Genomic DNA, 27,974 nt, shown 5'->3' on the forward strand with positions numbered 1-27,974 from the left:
AGTAAAAAAGACAATTCACAATGACATTTATTTGTTTACAATCATGACCTAGAGTTTAGGTAATCCGAGAAGACCAGCTGATTTCACCCGTATTGTCAAAATGCATGGAATTGTGAATTAAACATATAAACAAGTAAACAAAATGTTGACAGCATGGTAGAAGAACATAGGTAGACGCATCGACACAGCTGCTGGGACAATGAACTGTCAAACCAATTTGGGAATTGAAAATGTTGAATAAAAAATTATTTAAATTTGTAAAAATTGTTGAAAAATGCGAATAAGAATAACCTCCGAATGACGTCGTATAAAAAAACATAAAAAAATCTACTTATATTTGAAAAAACATTTAAAAATGTTTAACATATCAATGTTCACAAGTGTTGATGCAGCTGCCTATATTCTTATGCCATTGTGAAAACTGTTATTTATATTAGGTTTACACCAACAATAACAACTTGTAATGTAATTTCAATCACAATAATGCATTTTGGCATTCACTCCGTTGCTGGTTTTCTCGCAGTGTGTAATAGTACATTTACACAAATGCCAAATGGGACTTATATCTTAAGCTACCAGGTCACACATCAAATTTACAACTTGATCTGCTTATTTCATGTTTGTTTTGTTAATAAAAACAACTGTAATTTGATTATCTCGCGTGGTCACAGACTTAAAAACTTAGACAATTTGTAATAATTGTATATAAAAATATATATTCAGATCAAAATAAACCATCAAATCAATGTCGATTTTTTTTATAAAACAATCACAATTTACAACTTCATCATACACTTTTATATATGTAATATAACACTTAATAATTTATCAAAAAAAAATTAAATAATCTAGATTTGAATTAACAATAATGTTTTGTTTTTGTTTTAGGGGAAAGAGTGTGACGTATCAGAAGGTAAATATGAAAAAAAAAAAAAAAAAAAAAGAACAAAAGGAAACTATGTTTCCACCTTCCTGGGGGATTTTTCCCCACAAAAGAATATTAAAGAGAATAGAACAAATAGCAAATAATAATATTATAATTTAAAATTAATTCATAATTTCTTGTGTTTTTTCGTTATACACTAAAGTATTTAGAATAAATACTTGTTCTGTTTTCGTGCTTTTGCTCCACGATAGGTTGGGTTTGCACCATCTTCTAACACACTATAGGAAAGTACATTTACGTGGACTACTTTTGGGTTTCTTTTCCACTGCCCGTACGGCTTCTTCAAATACTGCTTCTAGATTGACCTTACTTTTGGCTGAACACTCAACCAGGGCATGGGCATGAATTTCCTTTCTCAAACGGCGTCCCTCGGCATTTGTCACAAACTTCTCCGAGCCTGCTATGCGTAGATCGAGTTTTGTACCCACCAACACCACCGGAACATTGTTGGAGAAATGCCGTATCTCCGGCCACCATTTACTTTTGATATTCTCAAATGAGGCTCGACTACTTATCGAATAGCATAGAAGGAAACAACTTGTCTGGAAGGGGAATTAAAAACAAAAAATATTTAAAACCAACAAAAATTGGGTAACTTATGATCTATCGACTTACATTGGGATAACTTAAGGGCCGCAAACGTTCATAATCTTCCTGGCCGGCCGTATCCCACAGTGTCAAACTGTATTCTTTGTTATCCACGGAAATGTTACAGGCATGATTATCGAATACCGTTGGGATATATTCCAAGGGGAATTCATTTTGTGTATAGGTAATCAGCAGACAGGTCTTGCCGACCATACCATCACCAACTATGGTTATTTTTAGGGGACGTACACTATTTGTCATTGTGCTGTAAAGGATAAAAAACATCGTATATTATTATTAAATTTCTAACAAAAAAAAAAAAAACAAATAATATAAAAAATTAAAAAATAAAGCCAAAAATAATAGACTTTTTGTTTAAATCGCAAAAATTCAAATATATTCCTACTTATATTCTTTGAACATTGTGAAAATGACTGTACATAATTTCTGGCTTAATGTGTGGCCATGCCGTCGTAACTTTACTACATTTCACATTATTGTGAATGGAATGTAGCCACTCTCAGATATTATTAAAGCTACTATCAGACTATAAGGGTTTTACATATCTGCTGTCACTTTAATTTTCCATGTGTATTTCCGTGTGGTTGTCAAAATTGCCATATTACATATGACTCATAATTTTTGCTATCACACACTTGCATATGTTTTTTTAACCTCCGAATAACGTCGTATAAGAAAACAAATAAAAATCTACTTATATTTGAAAAGACATTAAAAATTTTTGACATATCAATGTACCCATGGCAGAAGAATACAGGTAGATGCATCAACGCTTGGGAGCATTGGTATGTCAAAACAATTTAAATGTTTTTTCAAATATAAGTAGATTTTTATATGTTTTCTTATACGAAGTCATTCGGAGGTTATTATAATTCGTGTTTTTCAACAATTTTTACAAATTCAAATAACTTTTCATTCATGAATGTACCCAAGCGTTGATGCATCTACCTGTATTCTACCCGTGTTGCCAATAAAATCATAAATCATCCTTTAGTAGAAATTGGGGAGCTTTTCCCACTAACTAATTGAATAATTGTTCGAGCTTGAGGTCAGATTATTGTAAATATCTTCCTTATTTTGCTTTTCCCACTCTATTGTGAATGAGTTCAATGTGTGGCCTGACAGCTTTATGGGTTTACCTTTTTTTCAATAAGAAAACATATATTTATTTTTTTAAAAATATTCTACAATTTTTGACATATCAATGTTCCCAAAGGTTGATGCCAATAACTATATCATTTTACCATGATATGTACTTTACTCATGTATTTAAAAACTGAAATGTCGCCCATGTATCACACGATGTGTTCAACTTCTACATATGGAAGATTTGACACTTTATATATATAAAACCCTTTTCGTCTGATAGCAGCTTAAGAGTAAATCTCCTGTAAACCTTCTATTATTAGTAAACCTTGTATAGGTATTTTATCTAAACAACAACTTGTAACCTTCCAAAGGTCTTTTATAAATACATAGAGTGATAATAATCTATATTTGATAGATGACTGGGCTAACTTGTTTCGGCCTGCATATTGAGTGTAATCAGCAATTAAACTAAGTGATATACACACATATTTAGCAATAAATGATAAACTCTAGAAGGTGGCCCCTTTTTATTTACATTATACCGAATGGATGGATGGGGGTATTCACACCTCCCAATTCATAGCAAAAATCGTTCATGTCATCATTTTCTGATTTAATTGGTTTTTTCTGTTTCTGTTGTTGTCGTTTTGTGGTTGAGGGTCCCTGCTTATCGTTATGGATATATAGAGAGAAAGAGAGGTAAATGAAATGACAATACGAAAACCGTTAGAAATTTGCCCTTTTCCATGTGGACAGGGAATCAAAAACAATCGCCAATATTTGTTAATATATTTTCTGAGTTATTTCAATTTCGCAAAAAGTCTCAGGCTATTGCAAATGCGGAACAGAACTTGGCATTCTTTCCAGCATAATCGACTTATTGTGTAGTACACACGGAGAACAAACAAAATGAGTGGCAAGTAGAGAGAAAAAAGAAACACAGATCATGAAATTCCACAATCCAATGGTAAATAAATACAATTGTATTGCGAAAAAAAAGAAACAACCTAAAGCGGAGTTATGGAAAACGGAAGAGCGGAGGGCACATAGACGCAATATATGAAATCATATTCTTATCTTATCGAGGGCCTCTTTACACTACCGTCATTGTACGAAAGAAAAGTGGGAAAGCGGTGTGTAAAGAAACGAACAACAATTTCAAAATATAAATATACATTGTTTTTCGTGCAGAGTGTTATCGTAAATTCAATTGTAAAGGTCAAAAGGGGTTAACAATGTTAACATGAAAACTCTCGTAAAATTTCAAGGTTATATTTAACAATTATATTTACAATTGATATGGAACGCTTTTAACTGTTTTTATTATGTCCAATTATTAAGGGAATATTTTAGCAATAGAAAACCTAGCATGTTAGAAGAATATAGGTAGACGCGTTGACACAGCTGCTGGGACAATGAACTGTCAAACCAATTTTGGAATTAAAAATGTTGAATGAAAAATCACTTAAATTTGTAAAAATTGTTGAAAAACGCGTATTATAATAACCATCGAATGTCGTCGTATAAGAAAACATAAAAATCTACTTATATTTGAAAAGACATCTTAAATTTTATGACATATCAATATTCCCAAGCGTTGTATTCTGCTACCATGAAACCCAACAAATATATGTATAGCCTAAAAGTACGTTTACACAAGGTTAAACCTGATAAAGTATATCTATTTAACAAAATACAATATAAACACAATGTAACCAAGGAATATAAAAAACATACGCAAGTGTGAGATATAAAGTAATGTGAGTCATATGTAAAATGACAATTTTGACATATACACGGAAATACACATGCATAATAAAAGCGACAGCACATATGTAAAACCCATGGTAAAATTAAGAAGGTAAAGTCATTTCGAATAAGCATTTTTTGTAATTTATCTTGTCCCATCTCTGATTTGTAAATATAATTTTTGACAATGAAATGTTGTCACGTTTACGTACATACAAAATGTCTACCCGGATTAACCCAGAAAAGGTTTCGTATGTAAACCCAAATTTTCTATATGTAGAAGTTGCACACATAGACGACATTTAAGTTGGAAAATACATGAGTAAAGTACATATGTACTTTAAAAAAAATCGTTTATTGTGTGAAAATATAGAAAATTAAATTTTCGGTAAGAAGTCATCCAAAATATATTATATTGTTTTAGAAAATACAATAAATCACAATGTAACCAGATAAAATGTAAAAAAACATATGGAAGTGTGTGATAGCAAGAGTTATGAGTCATATGTAGAATGACAATTTTGACATATACACGAGAAAACAGGTGGATAATAAAAGTGACATCACATATGTAAAGCCCTTAGCGCTTGATAGCAGCTTAATTGACCAATCACAATAAATTTAAAATGTATATCATATAGTCTGATTTATTGTGATTGGTTAATTATCAGGGTGAACCACGGTAGAGATGTTGTATGTAAACGTACTTAAATACATGAAAAAAGTTAATATATCTTTTTTAAACACAGGTAAATGTTTCACAAAAGGTCTTTCAACTTCAAACTACTGGATTTAAGTTCTGTCTTACGTTTATCTCATTAGTTGTGTTCCAGAACCTGCAAATTAGTACTAATTAGCACTAATTCTGCTACAACGCGTTCCCGTACTCCAAAAACTAGCAAAACTTGCAGCTCTCTCGAGAAAAAAATGGCGCTGAGTGGTGCACATTTCTGCTTGTTTTAGCTACATGAATTTGGCCGAGCAGAAATGTGCATATTGTAAATTTGACATTTAATTGGCAGGGCTAACAAGGTTGAAAAATGTATTGATACATTTCAATAAAGAAAATGATCAACTTGAAAACTAAAGGAAAAACTAATATTTGTCGTGCAAAAAACAAAAAGAGAAAATATGGAGCAACTGATGTATTCACTTTTGGATGATTCCAGCAGTGAAGAGGACTGGCTGAATGAGGAATCAGATGATTAATTATTATTATAAATTATTAATTTTAACTTATCGTCTTCAATATTAATTTTTTAAATGTTGGCGCTCTTTTCAGTAAGTTTTCACCAGTCCGATTTGGACTGTTTACTCTTGGAATTTTGAATTTTGACAATTTATCGCATTTCTGCTAATTTTCCGTTCCCTTATTTTTTGAGCACACCAAATTGAGAATGACATTTCGAACTGTTCTCTCTTCTGCTAGTTTTACTACTAAAAAAGTACTGGAACACAACTATTGTGAACGATTCAAAAAATATTCACATGTTTTTTTTTTTTTTTATTTTCATACAAATATTATGAAATAGTTAAAATTCCACAAAAATGTTGGGCAAACAACCAGTAATTAGCAAATAGATAATTTTTACAAACATTACCTCAACAAAAAGACTGTAATAAACAAATTTACATTAGAGTATTCATATGAAAAACGAAGACACAACCATACCACACGTATGTACACAGGTAATATAAGACAATAAAGAAAATGAGAAGAAGGAAAAAAAGTTCATTGACTTTATGAACTATTATTCGATGATATTCAATTTCATTTGAGTAAATTATGTTCATTTGACTCTACACATGAAGATTTGGGTTAAGAAAAATATGGAATAGACTCTGTCAATTTGTAATTCAAAATGTAAACAAAAGGATAAACACACAACAACACAGCAAACGGTAAATCCATAAAGCTATCAGGCCATACATTGAACTCATTCACTATAGAGTAGGAAAAGCCTTGTATGCAAATTACAAAATATTTGGTCGGAAATTGATGTAATTTTTTTGTCAATTGTACGCCCTTATCTAAGGAAGAAATACAACATGTAAATTTGACAATAAAGGGATATAAAATTAAAATATGTTATTGTATAACTGCATGAGATGACCTTGATAATTGTATAATGGGATTTAGCAAACCCAGTGGATTTAGATTTCTGTCTATTAGCAGGCATGATAAAATTAAGAAGGTAAAGTCATTTCAAATGATTATGGATATATATCTGCATTTTCTGTAATTTACCTTGTCAAATTTCACTAAATAGAAAAAAGGTTTCCATTTCTGATTTGTGTATAGACAATAAATTTTTAAATATACATTTTTACAATGATATGTATGCAAACATAGTATATGAAAACGAAGTGAAGTTCGGTGGTTCGAAACTATCATAAAAATCATTTCACTGTAAGTGATCTCACGTTTTGCCTCTTCACTTATTGTAAACAGAAAAGGGTAGGGAGATGCGGAGAATATTGTGTACATTTTTTGTGGGAAAGTTCGCCAAAGTTAGCTTAACACAAAATTTTGAGAAAAAAGCGACAGTAACAATAATTTTAAATTGTAAATTATAACTTTTTTTATGAATTATCAAGTATTTTTCCAGTCAATTGTTGATAATTAATATATTTTCATGTTGCAAAGATTAATTTCATTTAAAATAAAATAGCGTTTTCCACAAAAAATTTTATTGACAAACTTAATTTGTACATTACAGTATGGCAACACCAACTGTTGTTTCAAGGGATCACAAATTACGACATTATGTCGCAACCCGTTAACCCTTGCTCACTTGTTTTGCTTCTCCCTCATCGTGGCGCAATAACAAGGTCTTGTCTACAAATGTTAATAACCATATGTAATGACAATTTTTTTTACACTTTCTTGGCTACTTACGTGTTAGAAGAATATAGGTAATCGCAGCTGTTGGGACAATGAACTGTCAAACGAATTTTGAAATTGAAAAATGTTAAAATTATTTAAATTTGCAAAAAAAAAATGTCCATATCATTGCAACCCCCGATTGGTTTTTCACATGGTAGAATCAAGGAGGTAAAGTCATGCAATCATATGTTTACAATTTTTTCAATTGTATTCATTTGACAACATTTCATTGTCAAAATTTGTATTTATAAATCCATTTTACATACCCAAATCAGAGATGGGAAACTGTTTTCGTGTAGTAAATTGTGACAAGGTAAATTACAGAAAATGCAGAGATGGATATGCTTATTTGAAATGATTTAACCTTCTTGTTTTACCATGGTTTCGTATAAGAAAACTTATAAAAATCTACTAATTTTTGCATTCTTTTACTATGATATAAGCTTTACTTATGTATTTCATTTTTGTATTGTATTTTCTACTAAATGTCGTCCATGTATCAAACGATGTGTGCAACATCTACATTTGGAAAATTTGACATAACATATGTAAAACCCCTATCGTCTGATAGCAGCTTTATCTGTCGTCTATTATTCCAATCACAATAATCTCGATCATCAGCTGCAGTAAATCCAGTACTCATGGATTGTGATATGTTATATTGTTTTGCTACCAGCTAATTACAATTTTTTCCTAAGTGTATCCGACTTCTGCCAATTTTGTGTATGTATTTGTTGTTTTGATAAATAAAAACAAAATATTTCCAAAATCAATGTTTGGAAGAAACTTAAACTGCGGGCGTGCATTAATAACTTGCTGCTTATAATTTTGACAGAAAGTGGGCATAACATCAGGGCTGTATTTCTGTAGTTTTACAAAGCTGCTCTACCTCTTTATTGCACCATGGATATACCCATAAAAATTCTTCTTCTTTTAAGAAGGTATTTTTTAAAGCATATTCTTAATATACGTTTACATCCGAATCATTATCCGGCTAATTCCAGATAATTCTTGAATCACAATAAATTTGGTTCATGTTAGAAGAATATAGGTAGATACATCAAAGCTTGGAAACATTGAAATGTCAACATTTTTGAAATGTATTTTCAAAAATAAATTGATTTTATATGTTTTCTTATACGGCTACCTGTATTTTTCTACCATGCACACACTTTAAATTTATTGTGACACACATTAAATTTAAAGAAGCCATACAGACATGTTCCTATGTACATACGTTCGTCTGCAATTGTAAGTCTGACCAGTATTTGAGCTATTAATGCCGTCATGGTAGAAGAATGCAGGTAAGTGCATCAACGCATAGGAAAATTAATATGTCAAAATTTTTTAAATATTAAAATAAATAGATTTTTTTTTAAACAATTTTAACAAATTTTTCATTCAAAAATTCAATTCCAAAATTTGTTTGACAGTTCATTGTCCCAACAGCTGAGTCGATGCGACTACCTGTATTCTTCTATCATGAATGTAGTCTTATTGTCTGAGGCCAAATATAAGGGGGAGGGGTGGGATACTAATATTAATAAATCGATGATTCATAACGAAGTAAAACAGCCACAACAATATCGGACTTTGAATACTTTCTGATGACTCTTTTTTTGAGTGCCTCTGTTGTTGTTGTTTCTATTTTTTTTTCTTACAAAAAAAAGGTAATAATTTCACGTAATCAGAAGCAACGCAGCTGTGATTAAGCGTATGGCAATTTCAATTGCTTTTTGCTATTATTTTTAGCAACAACAACAAAAAACCCTACTGTATTTAACTTTATTGTTGCTTCTGTTGTTGGTTTTAATAAGCCAACAATAAACAGCATCTCTTCATTTTTGTTGTTGTTGCTTGTGCGTCAAAGTTCCGTTGTTGTTGTTGTTATTGTCGTTATTAGTATTTGTTTTGTTTATTAAACGTGTGGTGATTTGTTTGAAAGTGACGACGATGACTGTTGAACTGACTGGCGGCGGTTGGTTGGTTGGCTGGTCTAGAATTATTGTGGATGAAACGCATGACTCATCCAGAGGTTAGTAGTCACTTTCAGAGAGTTGGAGAAATACCAATGGTTTTTGTTGTTGTTGTTATTGCTTTCTTGGAATTTATATGAGTTTTAGGAGGAATTAATCAACAATCTCAGTTGTAGCAACATTCACTCCTTCCACCTCCTGGTAATACACAAATCAGCTGACCAATGCCAACACCATCATGTTGTGTAATGTGCGTGAGCATGTCCAAACAAAAGGCCAAGTCACGCTTGCGCCATAAAACACAAGTAACGATGCTGGTCAGTTCTTTTTTTTCACTGCAGACTTTTGTCTTGGTTTTCTGTTGTCGGGTTGTGTGTGTGTGGTCATGTCTGACCATCTTTTCTTAGCAAGATCTGATCTAACGGTTGTCAGTGTGAAATTCTTGGGAAAACTCGTTTATTAAGTCTTGTTGGAATGCAACAGGTTAGCTGTTTTTTTTTTTATTGCAGTCGAGAGTTTCTCTCAGATTCTCTTTTCTTTGTGCATTATTCATGAGTATGGAAGGTGACATAGTTTATGGACCGGTCATTGTTTTTTTGATGTGAGGTCTAATATTGATTACCTGGGGATGCTTCTTTGTTTGTTTGTTTGAAAATGGGTCAAGAATGAAACCATGGAAAATGTTATGTGAGCTAAATAAAAAGGCTTTGATTTTTTGTTTCAATTGAGGATCTTAGGGTGGGAATAGATAAAGCGCTTATTTGGATGGCTTTAGTGATCGGCTGGCTTCTTCGCAAATGAACAAAAGAGCGTAGGGCCAAAATCAAACTTCTTCCACCATGTAGCCACGAAAGTGTAAGCAAATTTTGGCATTACATCTGGTTTTCAACATTTGCAGACAGCACCTTGTAATTGCGCCACAATGAGGGGAGAAGCAAAACGAGTGAACAAGGGTTCACAAGTTGCGACTTTGGAGATAATGTCGTAATTTGTGATCCCTTGAAACAATAGTGGGTGTTGCCATACTGTAATGTGCAAATTAATTGCCAATTAATTTTTTGTGTAAAACGCTATTTTATTTTAAATGAAATTAACCTTTGCAACATCGAAAATATTTATTATCAATAATCTACTGTAAAAATACTTGGTAATTCATAAAAACTAAAAAAGTTATAATTTACAATTTAAATTTATTGTTACTGCCTCTTTTTGTGGGATATTATTATTTGTAATGACATTACCTTCTCACATGACACATGAGGCTAATATTTTAGTTTTCTGTTCTAAATTATTTTCTTTCCTGACCTTTATACCCTTTAAAAGACATGAAAATGACAAAATATTTGGTCGGAAAGAAATCTAAATTTCTTTTCAGCTGTACGCTCATATTTAAGGAAGATCTACAAAATTTAAATTTCACAATTTATGGACTTCAAATAAAAAAAATTGTAATCGTACGATTGCATGAGAGTACCTTTGTAATTGTGTCATGCTAAAATATTTACGTATGACAAGTGGCATATTTTATAAAAATAAAAATTATGGCTTATTTTGGACGTTCTCAGGAAAAGCTATCTAAAGGCGATTTTGTCGGAGTTGTTAAGGTGAGATTACATAAAATGCTTTTTGACTGGCTTAAGCTTCTTCAGAAAAGAACAAAGGAGCGTAGGGCCAAAACCGAACTAAATCAACCTACAATTCCTTTGTTCCTCTACGAAGAAGCCAGCCGACAATGCCATTCAAAAAAGCGTTTTATGTATTCTCACCTCGATCCTCACACTTGTACTTCTGCTAGACTTTTTGAAGATAATAAAAGAATTGGAGATTATTCCATAGAAAACAACCCATAGTAATTTTAAATAAATGTCCCTTTTGAAAGAGCTAGTATTTTAGTCCGAAAAAAAATGTTTCCTTCGTTAAACCCAATCTTTGCTAATTTTTATTAATTCTTTTTTAGTTTCGCCAGCATCTTGTGATTAGATAACCGTTTCACACGCAGCACCACTATCGCCGATTAATGTCAATTTCTGGCAAAAAGATAAGATTAGATTTCAGTGGTCCGCTGCAGTGGTTTTGTTCGAGAACAAATTATAAGTTTTTTGTTTATACCTGGGAGATAAGCTGTTTGGTTTATGAAGTAATCATAATTTGCATGAAGAAGGGAAATGGAAAACTTTAAACTTAAACTTTATGAAATTAATTGGCAAAATTAGTATTTAAGAAACTAAACACTTTTAAATATCCATCCCTGCCTTTTTTGATACATTACAGCCAAAGTGCTGCCAAATTCGCCGGTGACCAAACTATAAGGTCCCTCTTCCAAGCCAGCTGACTACCAAATTTAATGTCAAAATGCATTATTGTGATTGGAATCACAGAACAAAAGATAAACAAATAGCCATCATAGTGTAAAGGTGCTATCAGACGATAAGGGGTTTACATATATGGTGTCAAATTTTCCACATGTAGAAGATGCACACATCGTGTGATACATGGACGACATTTCAGTTGTGAAATACATGAGTAAAATACATATCATGGTAAACGAATACAACGCTTGGAAACGTTAATATTTCAAAACACTTACAATGTTTTTTTTCAAATTTAAGTAGAATTTTATATGAGGTCAGTAGAATAAAAAACTATTCATTTTGTCTCATCATTTTATTTCCAATATTTTGATCGGCATCGATGATCGTAATCTGGGATTAAAATTTGTTTATATTCTCAAAACAATTTTACTTCAACATCACCTTACAGAGGTTTTCAGAAAATACCTTTGCAAAATGAAAATATATGAATTATCAACAATCTACTGTAAAAATACTTGGTAATTCATAAATAAAATAAAAGTTGTTATTTACAATTTAAAGTTATTGTTACTGTCGTTTTTTCTTAAAATTTTAGTTAAACTATCCTTGGCGAGCTTTCCACAAAAAAAATGTACCTAACATTATCCATAATAATTATTTATCCTCTTCCGCATCCTCTTACAGAGGTTTTTAGACTGAGTATAGGGCTCGCTGTGATCGAAAAAGTACATATGTACCATGTTAGAAGAATACAGGTAATCGCATTGACACAGTTGATGGACAATGAACTGTCAAACAAATTTTGAAAATGACGATTTTGAATGCAAAATTGTTGCAAAAATACATATCATAACAATCTCTGACTGACGTCGTATAAGAAAACATATAAAAATGTGAGGATAAATAAATTGCATCGAAATATTTCTGCTGTTTGCACTTACGTTTTTGCCGAATCAGCTGTTATCTTACAAATGTTTTGCAAGATGCTGTTCCTTTACATTTTGCAATTTCTCTTCCGAGAGAGAGAAAATCGTGATTCTTTCTTAGTAACTTATTACTGAGTAAATGTTAACTGAGAAAGTAAACGAACGGGCCAAATATAAATAATGTGTTTTATTGAACATGTTCGGTGTAAATAGTAAACGAACGGGCCAAATATAAATAATGTGTTTTATTGAACATGTTCGGTGTAAATAGGGCTATGGTGTTTGTTATCAGAAATGGTCATGGTAGAAGAATATAGGTAGACGCATCGGCACAGCTGCTGGGATAATGAATTGTCAAATCGATTTTGGAATTGCAAATGTTGAATGAAAAATTATTGATATTTGTAAAAAAAATTTGAAAAATACATATCATAACAACTTCAAGTTTGCTTCGTATAAAAAAAAACTTATAAAAATTTACTTATTTTTTGAAAAAAAAAAACATTAAAAAATGTTTGACATACTAACGATTGGGAACATTGACACTTAAAAATCTTTGAAATGTCTAATGTCAAAATTTTTAAAATGTCACATATCAAAATCTTTGAAATGAAAATCAAAAATAGTTATTCCAACACCAATCGGAGTTTGTTTTGATATACATTTTTCAAGAACTTTACAAATTTTAATAATTTTTCATTCAAAAATTTCAATTTCAAAATTGATTTAACAGTTCATTGTCCCAGCAGCTGTGTCGATGTGACTTCCATGGTTATCAGACAAGCTGTCAAATTTTAGTATATTGTGATTGAAATCTTAGTACGATAGATAAACAAATTTTAAAAAATATATGTATTTTAAAATACTTAATAACAAATTTCCCAAATTAATTTGTGTATCCCTCGTTTTCTTTTGCACAGACACTGTACTTTTCTCCAGAGATTCTTTATGTGAAATTATAAAATAAAATAATAAAGAAGAATGAATATGATAACGTCATAACATTATCTTGACGTGACTCAGCAGAGACATTAGAAGAAAGAAGTACAAAACCAACAACAACACAATCTAAATTTGGCAAAAATACTTTTTCGAATTAAGTTAACAGACTTTTAATTCGTCTGCAAGCAATTGTTAAAAAATTTCGACTAAAACGAGTTAAGACACGAGAAACGAAACCCAATATGTTTTTCATAAATATCACATAGAAAGTTTTGTAAAAATACCATAAATTAGATATGAAAATCCCCAACTCAAAATACATAAATAATATAAGTAATAATACAAATATTTAAGAACTGTTTGTGGTTGAATTGTTTTCTTCTTCTTGTAACTTAAACGGAAGTACTTTATCATATTTGTTGTTTGGGTTTGCTTGTTCTTCTTTCTCCATTTCATTACACACATTTTACGCAATGTAATTAATATGAATGTTGTTGTTTGTATTGTACATTACTGTTGTAATAAATTTAAACAGAAATCTTTATTTAAACAATATTTTTTATCTTTATCAATGTCACAATACCGAGCGTCGTCATTGCCCGACTCGGCCAAGCCGGGATGTGGTTGTGTCTTGATGTGTTGAGCAAGAAGGCGCTCTTGGTTTCTCTTTTCCTGTTTGAGGAAAAAAGGAAAATATCTACATGCATGTATGCATGTAAGCAGATAAAAATATCGTAAATTCAATAAAAAGTGAAATGGGTGTGACATATCTGAAATTATACTGATAAGGTTTTACACTGCAGTAATGGGAAATATCGTTGAGTTAATAATCTGTTTTAACTGCCGTTATTGACACCATGGAATTGCTGTGAAGTAAACTTGGCAGCACTCTAAAGCAAATCAGCTGATTGGGAATGCCGGAGATAAAAAGCATGATCAAGAGAATAATAAATAAAATATAGAAGAATTTTTACAAATTTTTTGACTTAAAAGGAGTATTTTATAATAGTCCGTCCCCTGGCAAAATTAATTATCGTAGCTGTCAAAGTGCATATTGTGATTGGAATCATAATATGAAACATGAACAGACTTTAACATTTCGTCTGATTTCGAAAGTCGTCCATCAGACTTGTGTAATTTGAAATTATGAGATAGGCAGCTATCAGACGATAAGGGTCACACATGTGTAGTGTCAAATTTTCCATATGTGGAAGTTGCACACATCGTGTGATACATGGACAACATTTCAGTTGTAAAGTACATGAGCAAAATACATATGTACTTTTTCGATCACAGCGAGCCCTATTTTCATCGGAAAAATATAATTTAATCAAAAGTGATGTTTGTTTGTCGGTTGTGAGAAAATATATAAAATTAAATTTGCGGTTAAAAGTCATTCATAAATAATTGTTTAGAAAATACAATAAAATTACCATGGTAAAAAAACATTTAATATAAGAATATCTATCTCTGGATTTTTTGTAATTTACTGTGTGAAATTTCACTGCATAGAAAAACAGGTTCTTACCCTTGAGTTGTGTGTGTATATACAATGGATTTATAAATATATATTTGACAATGAGATGTCGTCAAATGAACAATTTTGAAAAAAATGTGAAGATATCATTGCACCATCAATTCTACCATGATAATCACAAAGAAAATAAAAAAGGATATACAAGAGTGTGATATCAAGAATTGTGAGTCATATAAAAAATGACAGTTTTGACATACACACGGAAACACACATGGATGACAGCCACATATCATGGTAGAAGAATTCAGGTAGATTCATCAACACTCGCGGACATTATTAAACAAAATTAAAAATAAGTGCAAAAATAAATGTATTTTAAAATATTTTCTTATACGATGCCGTTCGGACAAATTTCACAAATTTGAATAATTTTTCATTAAAAATTTAGGATTCCAAAAAGATTTTGACAGCTCATTGCACCAGCAGCTATGTTAATACGTCTGCCTATATCATTTTATCATGGCACATGTGTAAAACCCTTATCGCCCAATGGTGAGTATACATAAAACGTTTTTTTTCTTGACTGGCTTAAGTCATCGGTAGGCTTCTTCGCAAAAATGTCCTCTACGAATAAGCCAGCCGATGATTTCAGCCTGTCAGAAAATCGTTTTATGTATTCCCACCTTGAAGGTAGCTAAAGATGATCATTAGAACATCTCTTCTAGGGATATATAGGTCGATTTGCGTTAAATCGACTTTTGATAAAGAAAAGTCTAAAAACCAAAGTTGAATTTTTCCCTTGGTAAAGATTACAAAGTGTCATGTCCCATGTATAAGGTCCACCTTTCAATCCTGTTCAAAATGCATTGTTGTGATTGAAATCACATTGAAATCAGTGTAAACAAATTTTAAAATTAAATCAGGTTGTAAAATTTGAAGGAACACCTTGTTATTGCGCCATGTCATGGACAATGCGCGGTAGAAGGATTCAGGTGGATCCATCAACGCTTGGGAACATTAATATATCAACATTTTTAAAATAATTTTTTTAATAAGTAGATTTTTATAAGTTTTCCTATACGATACCATTCAGAGGTTGTTATGATATGCATTATTCAACTATTTTTACAAATTTGAATAATGTTTCATTCAAAATTTTTAATTTTAAAATCGGTTTGACAGTGCATTGTCCCAGCAGCTGCGTCGATGCATCTACCTTTATTCTTCTACCATGGATTATCATTGGAACATCTATTCTAGGGATATGTAGGTCGATTTGTGATTTATCAAATTCTGATTGAGAAAAGTCTAAATATCGCAGTCAAATTTTTCCTTTGGTGAAAAATACGTAATGGAATCTTAAGTTTTCCATGGTCAGATTTATTGCAATTGGTCAATTAACCCAGACAGAAATTTGCATGTAAACCTACTTTAAGGGCATTTCTAATATTCTATGAAAAGATCTTCGGTTGCTGAAGAAGAAGAAGAATCTTTTTATTTTCCATGGGATCTTGTCATCCTCTGATTTAACCACAAAAAACTTCCATGACCAAGATTAAAAATGTAAATCCGCATTTAAAAATGGCATTCAAATTGATATTTTATTTCAATACAAAAGACCATGAAGAAGAAGAAAATAATAAATAATGCATTCATAAACTTTGATAAGAACACCAAAGCAGTACACACTCTGTCCAATGATTCCATTTGACACTAAAGAAAGAAGTCTGGGAAAAAGACGCAATATAAAGAAAGTGGAAGAAAAAGAATAAGAAACCACATCTGTTGTTTGACGGCAAAGATTACGACTGACTGACAAACGACGACCATGGAATTGGAAGTTCTTCTAGATGTCGATGGCAGTTAGCAGATGTATTGTAGTATTGTAATTGGCGTTGTTGTTGTTGCTTTTGTGCTGTGGCTAGATAATGGTCTGATGGCTGGGACTTCCCATCAGCATCGTCTTCTCCATCTTTTCTTCTTCTTCGAGTAGCCACCACTCAAAGTTCAACTACATTGTTGACATTTCCCCTGCCGCTGTCGGCGACAATCAAATAACAATAACAAACATAAATGACAATAAAATAAAATGAAGATGGAAAATTCATTTAATTTCAATTTAAATAACATTAATTTCAAATGGGAATTTATTTACAACTGCCCGCCGGCAAGCGGCAGGTTGTAATAAATTGTTGTTGGTTTTTTTTTTGTTTTTGTTATGTGGAGAACATAAATTTCAACAAATCATTATAAATATTGAAAATGTTTTTTATTTCAGGAAATGCATTTTCTAACACAAACTCAAGATTTGAGAGGAGAGAGAAATAAGAAAGAGGGAGTTGTTACTCTCTCCACTTATGAAGATATCAGTACCATTATTTTGTCATGTTTTGAATTCCCCTCTCTTCTCTTTCTCTTCCTTTTATTAAACACTTAGTCAGCCAGCTCGGTTTTTTGACATTTGTAATTCGATAGGTCACTTTGTATAAAACACATTTTATTCTATAAATTATGGAATTCCAAAATATGCCTCAGTCACAACTGATATCATCGATAAATTATGTCGGCTGTTGACACCACATAACACAGTGAAACATTTGGCTTTGAATTTGAACGAAGAGATGGTGGGAAATATAGCTTATAGGCAAACAACATTTTTATACCCTCTACCACAAATAGTATGGAGGATATATTAACTTCGTCTTTCCGTTTGTAACTCATCGAAATAATAGTTTTAGACATAACATGGTATATATATTCTTGATCAGCGTAAAATCCGAAGATGATTTAGAACTGTTCCTCCCTCTGTCTGTTGTAATCGCGGTAGAGTCAAAGCGAATAAAAAAAGGAAGGAAGCTACAATTTTGCACAGATTAGTCTTTTGTCTACAGACATGTCAAGTTCGAAGATAAGCTATGTCGGTCCACGATATCGTATAGGTTCCATAAAACGGTATCCCTCGATATTTGGTATTTTGATGATTGTAGCCAAATTTTTGTAATGAAATTGTCTAAAAATCCATACCAGAAGTTAATTCTAAGCACTTTACCCCCTGGAAGAGTATTGCCTACTTAGATCCACGATATCGTATATCCCCCATATAAAGATACCCCCTATATTCGGTATTTTGATAATTTTAGCTACAATTTTCAATGGAATTGTCTACAAATCCACGAAAGGAATTCCTTCTGAGTACTTTGCCCCCTGGAAGAGTAATGTCTATATAGGTTCACGATATCGTATAGCCTACATACAACTGTACCCTCCGATATTCAACATGTTGATGATTTTAGCTATACTATTCACCGAAATTATTTAAATTTTGTATTTGAAGTCCCTAAGAGGTACTACAGCCTGTGACAGAAAATTGTCCATGCAGGTCCAGGTCTTCGTGTAGGCTCTATTTATAAGTACCTCCCAATATTCGGTATTTTGACGATTTTAACTACACTATTCACCGAAGTTCTTTGAAATTCTGTATTTGAAGTTCCTAATAGGTACCACAGCCTGTGACAGAAAATTGTCTATGCGGGTCCAGGTCTTCGTATAGGCCCCATATATCAGTACCTCCCTATATTCGGTATTTTAATGATTTTAGAAACAATATTCGCCGAAATTGTTTGAAATTGCATATTTGGAGTTCCTAACAGTTACTACAGTCTGTAACAGAAAATTGTCTATGCAGTTCCTGGTATTCGTATAGATCCCATATATCAGTACCTCCCTATATTCGGTACTTTGATGATTTAAGCTACATTATTCACCGGATTTTTCTTTCTTCAAATTTCGCATTTGAATATTGTAATTGCTTATGACAAAAGTTGTCAATGCAGGTCCACGTCTTCGTATAGACACCACTATAACGGCTATATTCGGTATTTTTAAGATTTTAACATAATTTTTCCTATGCAGGTCCACGTCTTTGTATAGAACCCATTATAACGGCTATATTCGGTATTTTTAAGATTTGAACCAATTTTTAACGGATTTAATTTTTTTTTGAAAAATTCCAAATGTATGTATTCAAAATTTGGGCCGGTCTTCCAAAGATATTGAACGTATAACTGTTTTTATGTGCCAAGGAAGGACAAAAATGAGTGATTATTTATTATTTTTATAAAATCTGCCACTCGTCATACGTAAATACTTTAGGCATGAAAAAAGGGTTGCCATATTAAATTTAGCAAATGAGTCTATCCATGGTAGAAGAATATAGGTAGATGGATCAACGCTTGGGAACATTGATTTGTCAACAGTTTTAAATATTTTTTCAAAAATGAGTGAGTTTTCTCATACGACGCAAATCGGAGGTTGCTATAAAATGCATTTTTCTACCATTTTTACACATTTCAATAATTTTTCATTCAATATTTTCAATTCCAAAATCGGTTTGACAGTTCATTGTCCCAGCAGCTGAGTCGATGCGACTACCTATATTTTCTGTAGAGAAATTACATATTGTTAGAGATTATTGGAACATTTCCTGAGAATACCCATAGGTTTTTTTTTGAGGAGATATTTGGATTTTCAGAGGGAAAAACCTTAAAGTTTTCGAAAAGGTTATTTAGAATTCTGTAAGGTATATATCTCATCTTTTCTCATGGCAATGAATACAAATTTATGTTCATTTAATATCTCACATTTCTTCAATACCAGACACAAATATAGAGTTCTTTTTTAATTTTGAAAAGAAAATAGAAACAACAACATTCCAATCTCACCATAAAAAACGTCTTCTGAAAGTAAACCACATTTGTTTTAATAATTACAAGCATTTACTCAGGAAAATTCCAACGAAATCGAAAGCCGAGCAATAAAACGAAGCTATGAATACCAAAGCTGGTTAAATATTTAATTACAATGTATTGGACTTGGTTGGATCATCATCATCATCATCGTCGTCTCCAACCACACAGAGATCGCTGCCACCACAGTTGAAGGGAAAAAATAACCCAGAAGAATTCATTTGAAATTCCATTGGCGTGATCTGTTCACACTGGGACGTGAGTTGATTACCCAGTTATTTTGGTGAGAGAGAAAGAGAGAGGGAGGGAGAATGTGGCCTGGGAAACCTTATGAAATTGAAACAAAATTTTGGAATTCCTTGTTTGCCTGGGAATCTTCATTCATCCATTGAAGTGAGTTGTTTTGCCATACAAATAGGGTTTGTGAAAATTTATAAATGTTCCCATTTTCGTATTGAAAATTTTCATTTTTTTCAATTTTTTTTGGTCAAATATGTTTGGAGGCATGTTCAATTTTTTATATCCTACCAACAAAATTTGCAAGAGTTACACCAAATTTGGTTAATTTCTTTGTTTTTAATCCATAATTACCCCACAACGGGTTACTTTGAAATAAATTTAGAGAGAGAGAGAGAGAGAGAGAGAAAAGAGGAATTGAGAGGAGTAGAGAAAAGCAAGGCATAATAATCTATGAATACAAATGAACTCAAATACCATATTCTGGAGCCTGTCATGAAAATACCAGATCGCAAATAAACTAGGGAAATAGCTGACAACCTAAAGGGAACCAATTTAAAAAGTATTAGTGGGTTTTGCCAACAGATGTATACCCTCAGCCAATGTTCGCAATGGTCCGCACTTTTATTTCGGATTCTATAATCGTTTTAATTATTCAAAATTTTGACCCTTTGTAGGGGAGATACCAGAAGGAATGATCCGATCTTCATCGTCTTTATGACAGATCTTGTGTTGATGAAAATATTGAGATGTGCCAAGTCCGAATGGAATCGGAAGTTAATTTCGCATTTTATTAGCTTTATGGATATTCAAAATGTTGACCCCTTGTGGGGGAGGTACCGGAAGGAGTGGACCGATATCGCCCATCTTCACACCAGACCTTGGCTTAATAAAAATATTGTGATGTGTGTAATTTGGAGACAATCGGACTCTTACATCACATTTTATAAGAGTTATAATTATTCAAAACATAGACCCTTTGTGGAGGTGGTACTTGATGGAGTGGGTTGATATTGCCCATTTCTGCAACAGACTTAGCACTGATGGATATACTAGGATTTGCAATGATGGAGAAAAAATCGGATTATCCTTTCTCTTTCTGTATTTTTTTTTAATTTCGATTTAGGGAAAATTTAGACCTAAGGTCTAAAACCGTTATTTCGATGAGCCATATGACTGAGGCTATAATATTTCACATTATAATAGGCTGAAACAAAACAAAAAATGAGTGGAGAAAAATCCAAATTAAGTTTAAGGTCGAACGTTTATCCTCTAAACAAAGTATATATTTAGATTCAAAAAATGAGGTAATGTATCCTTTAGATTTGGCCAATAAAAATATATTTACCATCCCATAGATCTCAGGGCACACTTGGACAGGTGTTTGTTATTGCAATTCCACTAGGTGTTCGAACATTTGTTCCCAAACGTTTATATCTGATCTGATTTAATGAAAAAATCATTGTTTTTTTGTAACAACATTTTCCATTTCATTCAGCGAACATTTCATGGAATTGTTAGGTTCCCCGAATCAATGCGTGGATCGGAAGTACGTATGTACTTTTATTTACACAAATTTATTAAACATAAATTTCAAGAAATCCCAAATACAATAAATTAGCACAGTGATTGATTATGCACTCCTCTCTCTCCCTCTCTCGCGTTTCCCTTTGATTGACATTCATTTAATTTTAATTTTGTTTATTTTTGGATTTGGTTTTGCTATTTATATATAGTTTAGGAAATGTTATAAGACATATAATTTATTTGTGTCTTTCAATGTGAGCAGTTAATTAAGATTGCATTTATTTTGAGGATATTTCAATTTTTTTCCTGAAAGACTTCTATTCAAAAAATCACATTTATAAATCATCTGCTCGTCTGGCTGGCTGGTGCGCACTAACTCTTGACTCCAAACTTGATACATCGTAATATTATTATCAAACTTAGAACTAATTCGGAAATGGGCAATATCGGCCCACACCTTCTGCTACCTCCCCCACAACAGATCGAAATTTTCAAAAAAAATATATATATATATTACTGCACATAAAGGGAAAGGATAATCCGATTTTGCCTAACTTTGCAAATCCTAATATTTCCATCAGTTCTAGGTCAGGTGCGAAAATGGACAATATTGGTCTACTCCATAAAATACCTCCCCCACAAAGGGTTAAAATTTTGAATATTTATAACTCTTATGAAATGTGATGTAAGAGTCCGATTGTCTTCAAATTACACATATCCCAATATTTTTATTAACCCAGGTCCTAGTGTAAAGATGGGACATATATCCAAAATTTTGAATATCGATGAAGCTAAAAACGTGAAATTAACACCCGATTCCATTCAGATGACAGAGATCGAACCATATCTTCCGGTACCTCCCCAACAAAGGGTCAACGTTTTGAATAACCAAAACGATCATAAAATCCAAAAATAAGCATTCGATTCTCTTCATATTTAACACATCCCATTATTTCTACTAACACAAGATCTGCTGTGAAGATGGGATGTGTCGGTCCACTCCTTCTGGTACCTTCCCCACAAAGAGTTAAAATTTTGAATATCCGTGAAGCTCATAAAACACGAAATTAATATCCGATTCTGTTCATTCTTGGCACATCTCAATATTTCCACCAATGCAAGGTGTGTTATAAAGATGGTAGAGATCGGACCATTTCCTCTGGTACCTCCCCCACAAAGGGTCATAGTTTTGAATAACCAAAACGATGACAAATTCCGAAATAAGCATCCGGATCTCTTCATATTTTACACATCCCGTTATTGTTACTAACACAAGATCTGTTGTAAAGATGGATTGTATCGGTCCACTCCTTCTGGTACCTCCCCCTACAAAGGGTAAAAATTTCGAGTATCCATGAAGCTAATAAAACGCGAAATTAAAATTCGATTCCATTCAGACTTGGTACATCTCAATATTTCCATCAACACAAGATCTGTTATAAAGATGGTAGAGATCGAACCATTCCTTCTGGTACCCCCCCCACAAAGGTTCAAAATTTTAAATAACCGAATGGATCACAAATTCTGAAATTATTTCTACTAGTAAAAGATCTGCTGTGAAGATGGGATATATCGATCCACTCCTTCTGGCAGCTCCCCCATAAAATTTTGCATATTTAAAATGCTAATAAAACACGAAGTTAACATCCGATTCCTTTCAGATTGGGTGCATCTCAATACTTCCATCATCACAAGATCTGTTATAAAGATGGTAGAGATCGAATAATTCCTTCTGGTATCTTCCATACATAGGTATCAAGATTTTTATAAACAAAACGCTCAACGAAATCGAAATAAGCATCAGACTCTCTTAAATTTAAACTCTCATCTAATTTTTGTTTTTAATTTTCTTCAAAAAAATGATTTAATTTTCTATGATTTTCTTAGTGAAGATTATCCATTGGAATCCCTTTGGACTACATTCTCCAGGAACTAAAAACCTTGTCGTGTAGTAATTTTCAAAATCATTTTTTTCTATTTCACACAAAACTCTTTAAAATTATTCTCCCTTCGCCCCACTGTGCGGTGTCTAAATATGGCTTACAATCATTTGTCCAAGCCAGCACTAAACTGACTTTCCGGTGAATAACATTTTGCTGTTGCTGTTTTTTGTTGTTGTTGTTGTTAAATGTTGATGTTGCAATTTAAACATGTTAAATAGATTTACAATTGCTTTTATTAACATTTTTTCCGTTGGTTTTATTAACGATTGAAAAACAAGTTTTAGTGGTTGTGTTTTTGTAAATTTCACCAATCGAAATGAATAAATAAACAGTGCAACAATTAAGCAAAAAAAAAATCCAAATTAAAACATGTTTTAATGCAGTTGGCTGTTCCCAATCAAATGGGGAGTTTAAATTCAATAATGGATCACATCAGGAGAAGAGTTAACGGCGGTTTTAACTCAGAGAGCCACACAACAAATAACTCACAAATGGTAACTGCAGTTATGTGTACCATACACTGTATGGTAACAGAGAGAAAGAGCGGGAGAGCAACTCCCCCACCCAATGGTGGTGAGAATCATTTGTTTTGTTGTCAACGTTTTTTTTTATTTTAGGCCGGGAGAAAGGAGAGTGAGTGAGTGCATGAGAGCAAAGATAGTGTTTTATTAATTTCGAAAGGTTATTACTGGTATTTTTCACCTGATTAGTGTTTGGTTAGTCAGGTGGCGGTGTTGTTGTTTTTTTTCTCATTATTGTTATGAAACAACATTAAAGGTAAACAACTAATTGGAATTTTAATATTTGGAAGAAACCAACCAACAAAAACTCACAATCGATCCAGCCAACCAACCGACCCAAAACTTTCAGTTAACCAAAAACTAAACTAAACAAACACACAAAACACAACAATAACAACAACAAAACACAAGGTCATCCCAACTAGTCACACTCACTCACTTGGCGCTCTGCTTTTCTCTTCGACACTCTCCCCGCGTTGATATCTCTGGATTACTGTTTTACGAATGAAACATTTCTAGATACTGCAGCCTGATGATGTATTCATTGGATTCGTAAATTTATCGGAAACCGAAACGAAAAAGGCCAGCCAGTGAACACACACATACACTCGCACATTTTCCGATTAAAAACAAAACATGGTTAATACAGTGGAACGGGGTTAATATTGACCAGGGGGGAGAATAAAACAAGTAAAATGGTATCAGTCGGATTTGTCCGCAGATTTTTGCCCCCAGCCTTGAGTGATGGTTATTCAAACTGATGACCCTTTATGGTAGAGGTTACGGAGCTGTTGGCCAATATTGACCAATTCGTATTTGGCTTAAGACTGATAAAAATATTACAACGTTCCAGATTTTGACTATATCAGCTATTTCTCATACTTTACATGTGGAATAATTTATATGTGGAAATATTCGTGAGTTAACAGATATAGCGGACGGTAGTATTCCATTTTCATAATTCATTTAATACAGATAAATATATTGGTATGCGAAGTCATAAATTCCGATAAATTCCATATTCACATCAGATTTATGGTTAAGGGAAATATTTACAAATAGCAAGTTGTAAAGAATCGCCGATTTGTTTCGCAGTTATGACAGATAAAAGTTTTGAAAATTGTGACTCTTTGTGGGTAAGGTACCAGAAAGGTTTGACAGATATATATCATCTTCACAACAGATCTTGCGTTAGCAAAAATATATGATTGTGTGAAATTTGAAGAGAATTTGATGCTTATTCCGATTTCTTTTTTTTTCAACATTCAACAACTTGAACTCTATGTGGGGGAGGTACCAGGAGAAATGGTCCGATCTGTACCATCTTTATAACAGATCTTATGTTGATGGAAATATCAAGATGTGCCAAGTCTGAATGGGTGCGGATGTTAATTTCGCGTTTTATGGGCCTCATGGATATTCAAAATGTTGACCCTTTGTGGGGGAGGTACCAGAAGGAGTAGACTGATGTATCCCAATTTTACATCAGACCTTGGCTTAAGTAAAACATTGTGATGTGTGTAATTTTAAGGGAACCTGATGCTTATTTTGTATTTTATGATCTTTTTCGTTATTCAAAAATGTGACCCTTTGTGGGGGAGGTACCAGAAGGAATGGCCCGATCTCTACCATCGTTAAAACAGATCTTGTGTTGGTGGAAATATCGAGATGCCCCAATTCTGAATGGAATCGGATGTTAATTTCGCGTTTTATGGGCTTCATGGATATTCAAAATGTTGACTCGTTGTGGGGGAGGTACCAGAAGGAGTGGACCGATATGTTCCATCTTCTTGGGTTAATAAAAATATTGTCATGTGTCTAATTTGAAGGCAATCGGACTCCTACATCACATTTTATAAGAGTTATAATTATTTAAAATTTTGACCCTTTGTGGGGGAGGTACTTGAAGGAGTGAACTGATATTGTCCATTTCCACACCTAGCCTAGTACTGATGCAAAGTTGAAGCAAAATCGGATTATCCTGTCTCTTTCTATGTACCAAGTTTGGATCAAATCGGATACTCCCTTCAAGAGTTACCGTGCGCATGTATCTAAAAGGGTCTCCAGAGCAGCGGTGCTCAAGAAGAAATATCTCTTTTCAGTTAAATTTCTCTTTGCTTATTTAAATCAAGAACAAAACAGTGTTAAGTCATTATTTACATAAATATTTTTTATCCATTTGCTTTATAAATTATTTTGGCAAACATTCGTGTTTAAAAACAATTAAATAGAACCGTAAAATATAAAGAAAAATATAATTTTAATTTTCTCTTAAATTATCTCTTTTTTTCTCTTCATGTTCTAGAACACGGTTTTGAGCACCGCTGCTCCAGAGGTAATTTAGCTCTCCACTGTGAACAAGAGCTTCTGAAGCTCTCTTCCATGAATAATAGCTCCCTTAGCTCTCCTCTGTGAAGAAGAGCTCCCTTAGCTATCTTCTATGAAGTAGAGCTCCCTTAGCTCTCTTCTATGAGGAAGTGCTCCCTTAGTTCTCTTCTATGAAGAGGAGCTCTTTTAGTTTTCTTCTATGAAGAAGATTTTCTGAAGCTCTCTTTTACAAAGAAGATCTTCTTTAGCTGTCTTCTATGCATAAGAGCTCTTTTTTGAAGAAGACCTGCTTTAGCTGTCTTCTATGAAGAAGAGCTCCTTCGGCTCTCTTTTATGAGGAAGAGCATCTTTAGCTCCCTTCTATTTAGTTTTCTTCTATGAAGAGGAGCACAATTTTACACAAAGCCAGCCGAACTGGGGCACCCTGCGTGAAGCATTCTGAAAGTCGCTCTTGAACCCTTGCCGAAGGGTTCTCTGTCAATAGCACATCCTTAAACTGTGAATCCCTTTTCTCTGGTCATTGCCTTATTCCGTGAAGAGAGAAAAGAAACGTTTTTCAGCAGACATAGATTTTGGAGTTCTCCACTTCTCTCATCGAAGTTCCGAAATATGTCCAATTAAATTTTCCATTCTCAGCGAAAGGAAATGATTCAGAGCTAATGAAATCGTGTTAACAATTTTACGTAGAGCCAGCCGAACTGTGGCACCTTTCGTGAGGCATTCTGAAAGTCGCTGTTGAACCCTTACCGGAATCAGCTCTCCTATAGGAAACCCTTTCTATATCAAGGAAAAGAAGAGCTCAGCTCTTTTATGGATAGAATTTCTGCCTCTCCCTTTGCGAAGATCATCCAACTCGTCTGTATGAAGTCTTATTCTTACTCTCTCTCTCTCTCTCCCTTTCTCTCTCTCTCTAATATCTCTCCATTGTAACAGTGTTTGACTGTAATTTATTAATTTCAAATTACTGCTGCTGTGGCTTCTGCTTTCTGTAACTTCTGATTATGAATATTGCCGGAGAAGAAGAGGACGGACGGGCCGAGCCGAACAGAGGAGCGTATATACATGTAGATATATTTATTACTGAACACACAAACGGCCAAACAGACATACAAACCATAAAATAATTAATTTTTGCACTCAATAAAATAAATATCAAAAAATTTTGCTTTTTTTTTCGAAAAAAAAAAACATTCACTCGAACTCACACCCGAACTCAGAGAAACAAACATTGGAATAAATTATTATTATTTTTTATATAATTACGGGGCTATTGTAGCTCTTCGGTTTCTCAGGTAAAATATTGATTGTTTAGTTAACAAATTTTTTACGAAAAGAAAAAATATACAACAATAACAAAAACAAATAAAATAAACATACATTTATTACGTTATTCTTTGGGCCACTCAACACAAAATTCAATTTTTTTTGCAAAATTCACAATTTTCCACTCTCGAGATAAAACGTGTTTTTCGATTTTATTTCTTTTTTTTTGTTTGCAAAAAAACAATATTTGATTTTTTCTTGGCTGTTTGACGTTACAAATTTTTGACGTGTTTTAATTTTGTTTTGCAAAAAATTTGTTGTTTTTTTCCTTTTGACCGAATTTTTATGTTTTTCTTGCCGTTTCGAATTCGTTTTTATTATTTTCTTTCTTTATTTTGAAACTATTTTATTTGCCACCCGCTATTTGGATCAAGCGCGCTAACGTACCGATCGCTTAGACAGTCACTTAACAACTCTCCAGATACGCTGTGAGTGTG

The 27,974-nt window shown here is 32.8% G+C and overlaps 1 protein-coding gene across 1 annotated transcript; it reads right to left on the reverse strand.

Moving 5' to 3' along the window:
• Positions 1 to 358: 358 nt before the first annotated feature.
• LOC101897174 (ras-like GTP-binding protein RhoL) lies at positions 359 to 27,974 on the reverse strand. Its single transcript, XM_005185282.4, has 3 exons — positions 27,592 to 27,974; positions 1,562 to 1,799; positions 359 to 1,488 (listed from the first exon to the last, which is right to left on the reverse strand). The coding sequence occupies exons 2-3, from the start codon at positions 1,793 to 1,795 to the stop codon at positions 1,165 to 1,167; spliced, it is 558 nt and encodes a 185-aa protein (XP_005185339.1). The 5' UTR covers positions 1,796 to 1,799; positions 27,592 to 27,974; the 3' UTR covers positions 359 to 1,164.

The sequence above is a fragment of the Musca domestica genome, unplaced genomic scaffold (assembly GCF_030504385.1).
Source record: "Musca domestica strain aabys unplaced genomic scaffold, Musca_domestica.polishedcontigs.V.1.1 24, whole genome shotgun sequence".
Lineage (NCBI taxonomy): Eukaryota > Metazoa > Arthropoda > Insecta > Diptera > Muscidae > Musca > Musca domestica.

Coding starts and splice junctions, on each gene's coding strand:
- LOC101897174 (XM_005185282.4), bottom strand. CDS start 1,795: ATGACAAATAGTGTACGTCCCCTAAAAATAACCATAGTTGGTGATGGT. Junction 1,489..1,561: donor GGCCCTTAAGTTATCCCAAT/GTAAGTCGATAG, acceptor TTCCCCTTCCAG/ACAAGTTGTTTCCTTCTATG.